Source organism: Leuciscus leuciscus, assembly GCF_965113295.1.
Source record: "Leuciscus leuciscus genome assembly, chromosome: 12".
In the NCBI taxonomy this organism is placed as follows: domain Eukaryota; kingdom Metazoa; phylum Chordata; class Actinopteri; order Cypriniformes; family Leuciscidae; genus Leuciscus; species Leuciscus leuciscus.
The window spans coordinates 13,431,284-13,446,636 of NC_138736.1; the positions used below are offsets into that span (position 1 = coordinate 13,431,284).

Consider the following 15,353-nt stretch of genomic DNA (forward strand, 5'->3'; position numbering starts at 1 on the left):
ATGCTTGTTCGAGTCCATTTGAATTTATCCTGTGTATGTTTCTATGCACCTTTGAATGTCTGTTTTGTCATCTCTCTGTGTGTGATAATTTCATGGGTAGCCAAGAAAAGGTCTCCCTCTGGATCGATTTCCCCTATGGCATTTACATGACATTCCGCAGTGCCCACTCAAACCTGGAACCAGTTTCTGCATCCGCAGACCTAATCTCATTCTCAACAGAGAAGTCAGTCGAGTGGGAGAGTCAGACCGCAGAGAATAAACAAGGGTTAGCTGGAGCTCTCCTCATTTTCTGAGTCTCGTTTTATTTAAAAGTCTTGATAAATTATTCAGGAACAATCGCAGAATGTTACAACCTGGAATTGCAGAAATGGTTTACACCTCCAGCACAGCGTGTCAAAAAACTGTCCTATTTGCAGTTTTTTTCTAGTCCATGTTAGGATGCTAACTCTCCTGCACCTGCAACCGCAGATATCACTAAAATAAAACAACCACAGCTACTGACTTGTCACATATGTTAAGACACCTGCCACATTAACTTCCAGAAAATGACACATCTGCAACACCTAGCGGGTGACGTTCAACAAGGTGCAGCATTCGTCACAGCTGCTTCCCTCAGGACAGCACACAGGCTTAGTAAACCACACTGAATTTTTAACTCTTGGATTATCGTGTTCCATGTTGCACATTGTTCAAGCCCTGGGCTATTAATTAAAGCTGAAAGGGATAGTTCACCCAAAAATGAATATTAGCCCATGATTTACTCACCCTCAAGTCATCCAAGGTTTACATGACATTCTTCTTTATATTAAAGTTATATTAAAAAATGTCCTGGCTCTTCCAAGCTTTATAATGGCAGTGAATGGTTGTTTCTGTTTTGAAGTCCATAAAAGTGCATCTATCCATCATAAAAGTGCTCAACACGGCTCTGGGGGGTTAATAAAGGCGTTCTGAAGTGAAGCGATGCGTTTGTGTAAGAAATTTTTCATATTTAAAACTTTATAAAGTAAAATACCTAGCTTCCGGCTAAACGGCAATATGCAGTCTACTTACGCAACTTGTGACATCGGAATTGTGACGTAGTCATCATGGCGTAGTGTAAATATCAGCAGTACATCGCATTACTCGCATAAGCTGCACTTTAGACTTAAGTGGACTCCGTATGTTCGTTTGGCCGGAAGCTAGTTATTTTACTTTATACATTTTTTATATGGATATTTTTCTTACACAAACGCATCGCTTCGCTTCAGAATGCCTTTATTAACCCCCCAGAGCTGTGTGGAGCACTTTTATGGACTTCAAAACAGAAACAACCATTCACTGCCATTATAAAGCTTGGAAGAGCAAGGAATTTTTTTTATATAACTCCGATTGTATTCGTCTGAAAGAAGAATGTCACATACGCCTAGGATGACTTGGGGGGTGAGTAAATCATGGGCTAATTTTCATTTTTGGCTGAACTATCTCTTGAAGTGTGTCATTTTTTATTAAATGATAAAATGCTTCCTTCTCTTTTAGAGATTAATATACAGTACAGAGTGGTTTCTAGGGCATGGCTTGGCAGTTGCTGGGGGTTCTAGGTGGTTTCAGATCTCTCTGATGACGCGTTCACTTAGAGGGTGGGACAATAACCTCTTCCCTCCAACAACCTGTCACTCACATGAGATCGCTGCAAACGACAACGATCCAGTCAATTCCCAACAGACAAAAGACCCATCAAGACCCGGCCTACATTTTTTTTCTCCTCATTCCAGTTTTCAGTTTCAGAGCCAGTTTCGCTCAGATTTATGTCACAATAGGGAAGAAAACCAATCTCAACTTCCGTTTCACGCAGACTTTAATCCCTGTTAAATCCCTAGTTAATGTTTTCAGGACTGTTCGATACCGAAACTGTACACAGCCGGTTGCCTGTTGCTAAACTACCACAAATTAACATTCTAGCAGTTGTTTTGTACTGTACACCTTGGCATTGCAGTTCAGGGTTAATGCCACAAAAGTGCTTCATAACCCAGGGTTAAAGTGATGCTAACAACAAAATTAGTTTGAAACATTGCTTAACCCAGGGTTAAAAGTGTCCCTAAACTTGGGGTCAAAAATTTCTCAGGATTAACAGTAGCATGGAAAGCCTGAAATCAGATCCACTCACCTCCACATGCTCGCATGAATGTCTCAGTGATCCCAGATTGTGATCCCAGGGCTGTAAGTGGTAAAGCCGCTTTTATCAGCTCTGTGATTTATCAGCGTATCCATTGACCTCCATCATACCAGCTGATCATCAGCACTTCCTAGGTTAAGTGGCTCACCTGTGGGCAGCGTTTGAGAGAAACGATCCACGTAGCATCCTAATCCAGCGGACCAGCTCAGCTGCCGTTTCTCCCCCCTCCTTCCTCTTTCCTTCTCTACGTATCCCACTCACACTCTTGATTACCATGCAAAGTTCTTGTGTACGCTTAATAATGTGACCATTGATTTGAATTCTAATATATTCTCTTCGCTCTGAAGGCTATATTTAAAAAAATAATGAGTTGTACCTTGCTGATCGCATGGCCGCAAGAGAAATGATTGCATTAAACCGTGGCGTAAGCAGGTTTACTATGCCATTTATGTGCATTTCCTTTTCCAATTATCCCTGCCGCATGTGTGTAATAGAACCAATGAGAGGACTTTCTTTACAAGCTGATTCATAATGCTCAGCATGCTCCGTGCATCCACCACAACTGTATGTGAGGCGAAGATGCTGATGCAATCACATCTGACTTGTTACATGGTTTATCAATGTCTTCCCTCCCTCGAATTCCTGCTTTCCCGTTGGAGACTCTGAAAATACCTTGGCATCAATCCCTGCTTATTCCTTTTCTGCCTATTCATCGAGCCCCGTGAAGGTGCAAAAGCACAAGGGTTCTCGAACAATGAAACGAGCGCTCCAATGACAAGCGCATCATAAGAGATGGACCATAAACATGAGGGATGGCAGAGCCAGGAATAGCAGAAAGGGTCCAACTCAACCCATAGAGCCATGGAGATTAGAGTGTGTTTTACTGAAGCATGGCAGATCACATTAACGCTACTGCATCCAGCCAAATGAGAAGCAGGGGGAGAGGAGATAAATGGGCAGGTTGCTTGAAAGTATACGGGATAAATGATGGCTGCAGAGGTGAAATTTTGGAGAGATGGTGAAGGCCACAATTACAGAAACACTTATGAGATCAACATTTTTGGCATCCAATCGGGCCATTTCATATGTGGTTTTAAATCTGATATACATTACCGTTAAAAAAATTGGGGAGGGTAAGCTTTTTTGTTTTTTGAAAGAAGTCTCTTAAGGCCTGTTCACACCAAGGAAGATAACTATGATAAAACTAAAGATATGGTACTATAAATCATTCTAAATATTAAAGAATAGTAGAGTTCACACCACAACTATAACGATAACGGCAACGAGAAACAATATTGTTGGAATCTTTCAAAACTGTTTTTTTCCCAACTTATGAACGATAAAAACATTGACAGCCAATCAGAACCCATCCTGCTTTAAAGTGCACGAGCATTTAAAGCGACAGACGACAAAACTGCAGTGTGTGCTTAGAATCTACAGAACAATATCGTCCGCTGGTGTAGACTCAATATAGTTATCGTTATAGTTACCTTTATAGTTATCATTCTTGGTGTGAACAGGCCTTTATGCTCACTAAGGCTGTATTTATTTGATCAAAATTGATGTGAAACACTGACTTGGCTTACACTGTTCGTTCTTTGGTCAGAGGAGAACTGGCCCCCCGACTGAGCCTGGGTTCTCCCAAGTTTTTCTCCGTTCTGTCACCTGATGCAGTTTTGGTTCATTGCCACTGTCGCCTTTGGCTTTTGGCTTGCTTAGTTGGGGACAACTAATATTCAGCAATATTATTGATCTGCCTGCATTGACACCATTGCATGAAAACTGAACTGAGCTGGATGATGACATCACTGTTTTCTCCAGAGAGGCTATATATATAAATTAACTAAATTAATAACTTTTTTACAACAAAAATGAACCATCACTGAACTAACTTAAGATAGACCATGATGCTATTTTCTTCTAGATCTGATGTACAGCAGAAACAAACTTTGTTGCATTATTTTCCTGTTATCAATCTGTATTGTAAAAAGCGCTATATAAATATGGGTGAATTGACTTGACTTGACTTAGATTAAGCCAGGATTAGGCCTTAGTTCAATTAGGACATTTAAGTAGCTTTTATAAACGTGCCTTAGAAAAAACAATGGCATTGACATACTGTATTTTAAGATATGTCAATGCAAGCAGCTTTCGGTTAAGACAGCTCAAACATACATTGTAATCTAGGACTAGCCTAAGCCTCATCTTCATTACATTTTTTTACTGAACTTTTTAGTGTATATCTGATATCTATCTGGTCATACTGACCTATTTGTAAATTTGTTTGATTCTTCTTTTAATTCTGGCCTTTTGTCCTTAGCCTTTTTCAGTAAGGTCATTTCAGCATTTACAGGGATTAGTGATTTTACTGCAGTTCATAAGAGAGAGTGACTGATATTTATTTAGTTGTATATTTTAGAAATATTGTAGTCCCTCTCATCTGCATGTCAAATTACATATTAACCTTCCTCGTAGCCATTCATTCTGTTTAATGTTTTATGCACTCAAGCCGAACTGTCCTGAAGAGGAACAAAACCTCATTGAACCACACAGAGCTGACCAATATCTATTTATATAACAGAGCATAGATCGGTTTTATACATTTTGTTGGCTATTATTTATTCGTCGATTATGTCCAAAAGGAATGTAAACAGACATTGTGCATTAGGCCTTGCAGTGTAAATGCAGCCAAAGAAACTAAATCCAAAAACAGAAGGAGGAGGTGGAGTAGGAGACGGTTTGGAGATCAACCAAATTCTGCAAACCACATAGTTTAATCTAACAGGCATTCACATCAAGTAGTTTTATTGTCATTCCTCTCATTATACAGCGAGTTGAAGAAAAAGAATGCAAACTAGCTCTACCAGAGGGCAACAAAGGCGATGACAGCAATGGAGCGCTGGAATATTTTCTCAGCAAGACTTAACAGAGGTCGTTTGGAAACTGCCGTTACCTGCTGTCCGCTACGTATCGTATTCCCATTGAAAATAATGGAATAGCATAATTACGCTCTGATATGGCAGCCGTCGTCGCATGCAATTGAATTAATCGAACAGACTGAGCTCAACAGTAATTTATGAGAACTGCATGCTTTAGAGCACTCCGCTTCTTGGCACATTTTAGCCAGGAGCGTTAACCGTCAGTGGGCTAGCGGAGGATTTAGAGGGACAGACGTTCAAAACAGCAGGTGTGTTATTAAGCAGCGCCTGGTCATATTTCACACTCCAATTCAGCAGAGCAGCCGAGAGCTGTGGTTGCGGCTCGCTCACTGTGCCGCAATCCCGACATGGATAGATTCTTCCGTTGCTTTGTTATCAAAGCGACAAACACACAGACACGATTTAATACTTCTCAGTCATGGAAGAGAGTGGCGAGCTGTGCTTTTTCCTTCATGTTTGATCACGCCTCAGTCATCTCTGATGGCTGAGTGATCTGTCTCCTAATATTCTGCGATTCATTTAATTCTGAGAGGCCTGGGGAATGTGCTACGATGCAATTCTGAACTCTAGCATTTAGCAGTAAATGAAATTTTGTGTCAAATCTAACAAATCTGTTTGGAGAACACACTCTGCAGCGGGCAAATAAAAAGATTACTGGGGTGATGAGAGGGAAGTCTTTGGCTGGATGCTGAGATCACATCCCAGACCGTCTGTAGGGGATTGTCTATTCATTTACTCAAAGTCATGCAATATTCACATGTCTGGTTTTGATTCTCCTCCGCATGTTTAGTTGAGGTCTTTCGTTATTAGATTATGCCTTGTGAAAAAAAATAGCAGATACCTTTGTTCGTCCTTTGTGCACTTCTGAGAACGCGAGGCATATCAGTGGCGCCTTGTTCCCCACAAATGCCTGCATGCGTTTGGTGACCTGGCAACCTCAAGAACCAATCAAGCTGCCCAGCTGTGACCTGGCAACTAGAACAGCCAATCACAGTGTCCTGCTGTGACCTTGCAGCCGTGGCATGGCACAGCAACTTGTGCAACCATGATCATTAGCCAGCAACCACCTGTCATGTTGCTTATTTCTGCTTGTCTGTGGAGAACAAAGAATCGATTGTAATTGCAGAGGATGTCTTTCTTCGTAAAATGATATTCTCTCTCTTATGAATATCATTTCGATGGGGTGTCATTTTCTTTGACACGTTGTGTCTTGATGGTGGGTTACAGCAGAGCTAATTTGTCTGCTTCTGTACCTAGAACCTCTCTGGGTGTTCTGAAATTTCCACACAATTTAATGACCAAATAAAATCTGACTGTTGATTTTAGGTGTTTTGAGGGTAGGATATTAATAAACACTCTTGTACAGTATGCTATAATGCATATGTACATTCCTGCAACACAATCCTGTAATTAAGGCTAGGCAATTCAAAGCCCATAGCATATTAGTTATGCAATATTAGTTAAATGGCTGTGGAGCTGCTGTCCTTCACTAGTGTCAGATTTTTCTAGAAAAAGGATCCAAATTCACAGTGGCAGAATGAACACATATGGATGTTATTGTATCCATGGGTTTTAAAGGGTTAGTTCTTTCAAAAATTTAAAAATAGTCATCACTCACCCTCATGTCGTTCCAAACCTGTAAGACATTCGCTCGTCTTCGAAACACAAGTGAAAATATTTTAGATGAAATCTGAGAGATTTCTGTTCCTCCATTGAATGTTCATAAAGAGGTCGTAAATCTAATACATATGAATTGATCAGTTTAGTCAAATTTTTCAGAAGAGGTAAGCATTTATCAATGCACACATCAGATATAATAATAATAATAATAATAATTCATTACATTTATATTGCGCTTTTCTCGGCACTCAAAGCGCTTTACATGGAAGGGGGGAATCTCCTCAACCACCACCAATGTGCAGCATCCACTTGGATGATGCGACGGCAGCCATATTGCGCCAGAACGCCCACCACACACCAGCTTACTGGTGGAGAGGAGACAGTGATGAAGCCAATCAGTATATGAGGATGATTAGGAGGCCATGATGGACAGAGGCCAAGGGGCAAATTTGGCCAGGATGCCGGGGTTACACCCCTACTCTTTCGAAAGACATCCTGGGATTTTTAATGACCACAGAGAGTGCTGGTCAACAGAGATATGGTCAACAGAAGCTCAAGCATGCTTGCTTGACATGTGAAAACCAATGAGGTTTATTCTTGTGTTACGCAGCACGTTTGAGCTTCCACAAGAACCAGTGAGGTTTGTTCTCATGCGTCAATCAAATACAGTTGAGCTTCTGTTTATGTTCGCTGATCAATGTTTATATGTGAATAAAAGCTTAAATTCAAACTGTTCATCATATAAACCACTCGAATCATAAGGACTCGTTTTACAATCTCTTTATGAACTGGTGAACAACAAAGTGGTAGTTGCGTGGGCTGTCAATGGAGGGACCGAAATCTCTCAGATTTAATCTAAAATATATTCATTTGTGTTTTGAAGATGAACGAAACTCTTACGGGTGTGGATTGGAATGACATTAGGGTGATTAATTGATGTCATGATTTTCATTTTTGTGTAAACTAACCCTTTAAGTGCATTTGGATATCGAAAATTGGTTAATTTTTCTAAATAAAAATACAGAATGAACAGTGTTTTCTGCCAGTTCTTTTTATTGAATCAAAACCATACAGCACAACTAGCGTAGTCCAACTCACAAATGAATGACTTTGTTTTAGTGAATCTACACTCTTAGAAAAAAAGATTCAGTTTTGTTCTATATATTGTTATTGTATATTGTTGATATAAATGTAGAGAACCATTTATTCCAAGAAGTTTCTATATAAGAAGAAATGCCTTAAATGATTGTGTAATACTTTCATGTTTAACAGGTTATTTCATTTTTTTCTAGTATGTTCACAAGCTAAAATTCTATAAAATTAAAAATGATTAAGAAATGTATAAAAATAAATCTATAAAATGATCCCATGATGGGAACCCCTAAAATGTTCTATATATGAAACGCTTAACAGAACCCTTTATGGTTTTTTATAGAAACTTTTCTTCTAAGAGTGTATAAAATACTGCTCAACCAGTGTAGTCACAAATCACTCTAATGAGATGGTTATTTTTAGTGAATCAAAACTATACATCTAGACAGACTCTCAGTGCAACTTGTGTATTTCGATTCCTGAATAAATTGACCTTATGAGCCAGTTATTTTTAGTAAATCAAAAACATATAGCACAATCAGTGTTTTCTGATTCCTGATTCCAAAAATTTTTTGAAATTCAGCATCAATTGAAAATTTTTACTTCTTTGTTTCCCAAATATGCCTTAAATGTATTAAAAGAACCATTAATGGAACCATTCAGGAATCAGATACGCACCAGCATCGTTTAATACTTTACAATTCCCGTCTGGAGTTTTGAGGTTCAGGGAACAGGAACACAATGACAAAGATTTAGATCATTCCTTTAACTGTGAGCCCATCAAGCACAGGAGATCTGGCTGCAGGTCCATTTAAACTTGAATTAGATGTCAAATTACGCGGTTATCTCAGCACCAGTCCCATTTGACTCCCACCAACCTGCAGACAGTGTGGATATGGCTGTATCTTAAAATGATCCATGCCTTTAGATCTGAAGAGAGTGGTTTAATTGATCTCATTAAGGCAGCAATGGAGTGCATCAGGTGTCTGAATTACTGGCAGAGACAGTGAAAGGTGGCCCACAGGGACGTCGGTAACCTGCTGCCAGCTTTTTCTGTATGCAGAGGGAGTGTGGGGTAGAGCTGCTGACCTCCACGTGCTTCAGCTTTGCGGGGCTGTGCATGACAGCGGCGAGATTTCTCTCGAGATGCAGTTTTGCCTGATATTCCCCCAGTCGCCTTCAACCTTGACATTCTTTTCGAAAAGCATGTGCGGATATCCATACTAATTCCGGTGACATCCAGTCTGCTGTGTCGTGATCCTGTTCCAAGCAGCCTGGGACATGCAGCTCACTGCTCTTAATGCAAGCGTGGAGAAAGACAGGGAGATAAAGACACAGCAATAGAAGGACAGTGAAAAAGAAGAGTTCTCTCTCGATGTTGGCAAAGATGGAATACCAGCGAAGTGCTTACTGCACAGTAAATATACTGTATACTAACTGGAGCTGCATGATAATGACAAAATCACAGTTGTGATTATTTCTTTTAATTTTGTAGTGTAGTTGTACTACAAAATCACTGACTCTCGTGAACATTCCCGTTGTAATTACCCAAAAATTACAGAAAACCCTCGTTATGTGTTCCAAACCCATAAGACTTTTGCTCATCTTTGACAGACAAATAAAACCTGATAGATTTCTGTCCCTCAATTGAAAGTCTATTCCACCAAAACTTTTAAGATTCAAAAAGTTCTTACAACGTAAAATATTGAAATATATCGGAATATTTGTCCTAATATTGATTATTTCATTTAATAACTGTTACTTTGCATTCATCACAGTGGAAATGCAAGGTCAATTTGAATGCATTACATTGTAGCATACAGTACCAACCAAGAGTTCGAGGGTTTTCTTATTAGCATGGACCACCCAGACAGCAACACAGCAGAGCTGGCCTTTCAATATGTTAGCACAAGTAAGAAAACCTGGGTTAGGTGCCCGCCAATATCTCCTTCTGAAACAGCTAATCAGGGTCTTCAGGATTACAACAAACCTCAAGGGACTCTGTGGGATGGTACCCTCCAGGAATATTGGAAACCCCTGTCATATATCCAAGAGGAAATCGATAGAAAATGGCCTAGAATAGTTAATGACATATTTATTTAGCTACGTTTTTTAGTTTTTTTTAATAATATCTCTGGTCCGTCTGGTTGGTTGGCAACTGAAGCTCTGCCAGAGGCAGCAACATTAATATTAGCATACCAATTAGATCAGAATCCATTCCATAAGAACAAGTGTGAATAATAAATTAACAATCACAGTGTTGATTAGCTAAAGAAGAGGCGAGTTAACAGCATATGGACTGTGATTTCAGACTATCACCAACTCCCTCACTCCATTGGCTTAAGCAAAAGTAGTCTCACCCACTTCAAATGTTTTGTCGTGCCGTTGTGGTGATGAATCGAAAGTTTAACTTTTTTAGATAATTATTTATTACAGAGAATCTTCTGCACTGGTTTGGTTCTAATCTGGCGAAAAACCTAGGACTACAGTAGTTCAAAAAAGTAGGTTTCGCAAAAATCCAATTTGGGGAAAGAATTTTCATGACGGAATTAAAATTGAAGTTATACACACTGAGGCAAGGATAAGTGTTTGTCTATTTCGAAAGTCTTGTGTGAAAGCTGTTAACTCTTGCCTGAGAAAAACACTTTGCCTTATTCAGTATCTTCTGTCAGATGAGATGTTGTCATTTTATATGTTAGTATTATTATTCTAACATTATTTTCGTTTCTAACTTGTTAGTCATGACTAACGGTAGGCTACTTACTTGTTACTAAATAAAAAAGCCTCTAACCTCAGAAAAACAAACTTTACAGTGCTGTCAGACTTTATAGTGTGTTCGTTGCAAAGTGCAAAGTCGCACTATAGGCCTATATATAGCGAGCATGCAACGCTGAAGTTACAGTTACCAAAAAGTACCAGTAAATTGTTGTATTTGTGGTAATTGTAGTTTCTGTAACCTTAACCCAAAATTAGGGGTGCGCCAAAATATCGATATGGCGATATCTCGTGATATTTTCTCCCGCGATCGATTCTCAATGCGCTCTTGCCAAGTATCGATCTTAAAAGCCGTTAGTGCGGGCGTACACGGTGCGAGTTCGGACACTCGGGAGGTCGTGATATTGCACACGTCACGTTGCAAGTCAGTTTAACTGATAATCGCGTCAAAGCAACTGGTATACGGCACGACTGTCCTGCACGAATTTTATCCCGAGCCGGCAGCAATCATGTGGGCTTTCGCGCTAAACACAGAGACCATGTCATGTTGCATGCATGCAGGCAAAGCTTCAGATAGAAAAATGACATAAATGTGTGTGCAAATGATTTGTTGAAAAGCAGAGAACAGTAGCCATTCCTTTCAACATAAAAACTTGAGAGAGAGAGAGAGAGAAAAGTGTGTGTGTGTGTGTGTGTGTGTGTGTGTGTGTGACAGTGTATGCGCACGCTGTATGGTTGCTGCCACTGAGGTATAGCCCCATCGACGTGGTGGTTGTGTATGATTGATTAGGGCAATAGGGGACAGCTGGTGAAAATCGGGCCGACGCCCCGAATTTTTTAAACATGTTTAAAAATTATCGGGAGGTCGGGAGGTGCTCGTAACGTGCTTGGCTCGGCTCGTAATTCCTCTCACACGCTGCGAGCCGCGACCATGCGAGCATCATCCACTCGATTTCTCCCGAGTGAAAAAAATCATCTGCGAGCAAAACAAAAATAGTGTCTGTGACTGTTTTGTTGCAACTGATAAGACACAAGTTGTTTTTGTTATTGTGTTTCATCCAAAAAAATAAATGGAGATAAATTTTCCTAATAAAAAAAAAAAACTTTTTATTTCTTAAAACATGATATTTTGTGAGTTATTACTGATAATATATCGATTATCGCAGTATCGCCATATCGTGATATTATCGGTATCGTGAACAATGTATCGTATCGTATCGTGAAGTACCCAGTGATTCCCAGCCCTACCCAAAATACCACTTTATTTTCACTTTGTGCTATTTTCTATGTTGATGATGACTGTGGTTCATACCAAATTGCTAACTTTAATGTAATAACAAATACTAGTTTGAGACAGCTTACCATATTGTTTATCCATCAGTGTTAATGACGTAATGACGTAATACAATTTATGTGTATGTTAAGTAGTGTGTGTGTGTGTGTGTGTGTGTGTGTGTGTGTGTGTGTGTGTGTGTGTGTGTGTGTGTGTGTGTTAACCATTTTTGAAAAGTAAATTTGCATGGTTCAAATTTCAATTTTTTTTTTTTACTGTTGTAGCGCCACCTATCGGCGATCTCCATAAAAGTGTGCATGCTTTTTTAGAATCATATGTCGCATGTGGTTACCTAATTTTAATGAAGTTTTGACATTTTGTTCAGGAATAATTGGCTTTTGGGTTAACTGGTCTAGAATTGAGCGCTAGCGCCTCCCTGGAGGCAAATCACCTCTCTGCATGCACCACACATACATGGGTGTATTTCATTTGTGGCACTACCCCAGGCCAACCCCAGGCCACTAATACAAGTTCTCTGATATATAACCAGCGCCTCTGGTTTTTGATGTTGATGAGAATGTGGAAATCGAAACAGTTCAAGAGAGAGAAACAGAAAGGTTGCCTAAAATTTCTCAGTTCACTTCTTAAAGTGCTTCGCTTACAAAAGCTGCTCTTGTTGTTTAAAACATGTAGATTCCAGAATTGCTAATCAGCTTTGAGCCAGAATGTCAGCAAAAATAAATCGCTGTAACGATCTGAATTACCCAAGGCACCTAGTGAAAGCCATATCTCATGCTTCTGCCTTGAGTTTCATTATTCATTTCAAAGTCTGCTTGATCATGGCCCATGTCACGCCTAACTTTGAGTATCGATGTGATGTAACTGGGCTTGTGCTGTGTTTTTGCAAGCGAGAGAAGTTGCAAGATCAATCAAGAGTGTGCTGGGAATTAACAGAGCAAGAGAAACGAGATAGATAACTGTAGCGATTCTCATCAACTCTAAAGATTTGTGAGAGGGTGAACGTGTTACCGAAGCCACTGAACAAGTAGAAAAATGGCACTCCACTTGGAGGAAAAACATTGGGTTCGGGGGAAGGTGAGGAAGAGAAGGATAGTGTCAGCCCATCAGTTTGGAGATACATTATTGAAGACTACAGTCAGGCGCACACAGACATTGCTCTGTGGATCCTGTTTATCACGATGTATCTGCTGTAAGGTGCAGGATTAGTGTGAGCAGTGGCTGGGAGTTTGGAAATAGATGGTGCAGTGGAGATGAAGGTGTGTGGGAGAGAGGAACGGAGCATGTGATTCATAATGTAGTGTGCAGCAGCTTCTGTCTGAAATGATTCAGGATACATTCAATCCTTATATTGATTGAAAAACAACACAAAAGTGAGTGACATGAAAACAGTGACTAAATTGTGACTGATCAGGATTCATTTGTGTGCCAGAAGGAAGACGTTATTGCATATGGAGTGCTATCATCATGGTCCACCTTGATTAAATTAAAATGTTTTTGTAATTAACTTCTGAGGAAGAGACAGTGATAGAAAGCAAAATGTGGATCGGAGGCGGATGGTTTGTGTGTAGTTGGCGGAGAAAAAAGGTGGTGGGAGACGGGTGGGTAATAAAACAGAGTGGTTGTGTTAAAGGGATTGCAAATTCAAAGTGCTCTGTGAAACGGAGAGGGAAAACGAGCCCCACACATATACGACTCTCTCTCACATACACTCCTTTCTAGCTCTTTTTCTCTCACAGTTTATCTCAATCTCTCTCTCACACGAACATACATACACATTCTCTCTCATGCGCGCGCGCGCGCGCTGTCTCTCTCTATAAACCCAGCACATTCTCCCTCTCTCTCAGTCTCCTGCTGCATCCAACGAACACATACACTCACTGCTGTGACTTCGTTTATTCGTTTCTTTTGTTTCCGTACTGGATTTTATACCAATATCACAACGACATTAGTCCTCCGTTTTTCAGCGCTAATCGGTTTTCACTTCGAATTCAACGTATCGTTTTCTAAAGACGCACACAGAGGATTCCAGTCGACCGTTTGTAAACATTGCGCTTTCCATAAACAAACCTGAAACGTTATTATTATTAGCATTATTCCGCTATATTTGTCCCGGGTTCAGGAAAAGCGTGAGTATAAGAATACAGCACTAAAAACTCTTGAGGCAACGACAGATTGTTATTGTTTTTCAGCGCTAGCATTCGTTAACGTTATTCCGCGTAAATGTATTCTGTTGTTAAATATTAGACCGCCTTTTTAGACTGTTGTTAGCTACGTTATTTTTCAATGTCATTTTATTATCAATTGACTTCGCGGTTCTAATTTTGGATACTTCAAACTTTTGTGAATCTTTGAAACTTCTTATATTTTAAAACAGTTCATGTAAAACACTCTTTTGCGAACGCAATAATTCAGTACGCGGACTTTTCTGTCTTAATTACCTTTGTTAACGCGTCTAATTTTAACGCAATTTCCTCTACGCACATCTATTTTAATTTAGTTAGGAAACGAAACCACATTCCGTTGAATCGTCATCGATGTCGTGGTTGTGTTTTCGTCTTGAACGCAACCAAGTTGAAAATGTAAAAGTGTATTTTAGTGCATCTAAAAGTATAGGCCTATTACAGGTCTATAGAACTTTAGGGTAATTGACAGTGCGGTATTCACTTGAGATTTTGAATAATTTCAGCACTGAATGGGAATGAAATTTATACTTCCCAAAATATTTCTATGAAAGTAAAATTATTGTCAAACACCTCCAGCTTTGCCTTTCATGTAAAATAATATCAAGAACAGAAACTGTGTTGGCACACACTCTTGCCCACTATGGCCAAACTATCCTGGCAGCATCACAGCAGAGGGGGCTTGGTTTCAACTTCCTACTTTATTTTGGCCACCCTTACTTTACTGTTCTCCTGGTCCTGCCCGGTTCTAGGCAAGAAGAAACTCTACATTGGAGCCCTGTTCCCTATGAGCGGCGGATGGCCAGGTGGCCAAGCATGTCTCCCTGCTGCCCAAATGGCCCTGGATTTGGTGAACAAGAGAACGGATATTCTTCCGGATTATGAGCTTGAATTAATCCACTATGACAGTATGGTAAGTGAGCACTGCATGTGAACCTCTTTAATTACTTTCCATTATTTGAACTGTTTGATAGCATGTACTTGAGTGTGCACTGAACTAGTCATTCCATAAGAGTGTTTGCTTGCAATTGATGTTATTTATTCAAACAGTGTGGAGTGTCATTACCAGTTTGCTTTCTGAAGATTTGTGTTCACTGGAGATTTCTGAGCAAATTTACATTTTACTACAGAATATTGGGTCAGCTGTACTGCTGTAGTATGCTAATAGGGGTTTGGTGGATACTAATGAACATAATGTTCTTAAAATGGGAATTTGTACTTGATTCAGTATGACTTCATTAAAGCTGCACAGAGGAATGTTTGACAGCATCATATTATTCATCAGTTACGGTGTCACCTGAGATTTGCCTGCAAAAATCTATTCATAGCAGCTCTGTATACCTTCCGCTTTCCCTGTCCGT

At 39.8% G+C, this 15,353-nt stretch overlaps 1 protein-coding gene across 2 annotated transcripts in view; it reads left to right on the forward strand.

The window, feature by feature from the left end:
• Positions 1 to 15,353, forward strand: part of gabbr1b (gamma-aminobutyric acid (GABA) B receptor, 1b) — a 122,983-nt gene that overhangs the window by 47,422 nt on the left and 60,208 nt on the right. For both annotated transcript variants that reach the window (XM_082185289.1, XM_082185290.1), the window contains exon 7: positions 14,745 to 14,905. In XM_082185289.1, coding sequence (XP_082041415.1) covers positions 14,745 to 14,905 — 161 coding nt within the window. The remainder of the gene's footprint in view (positions 1 to 14,744; positions 14,906 to 15,353) is intronic.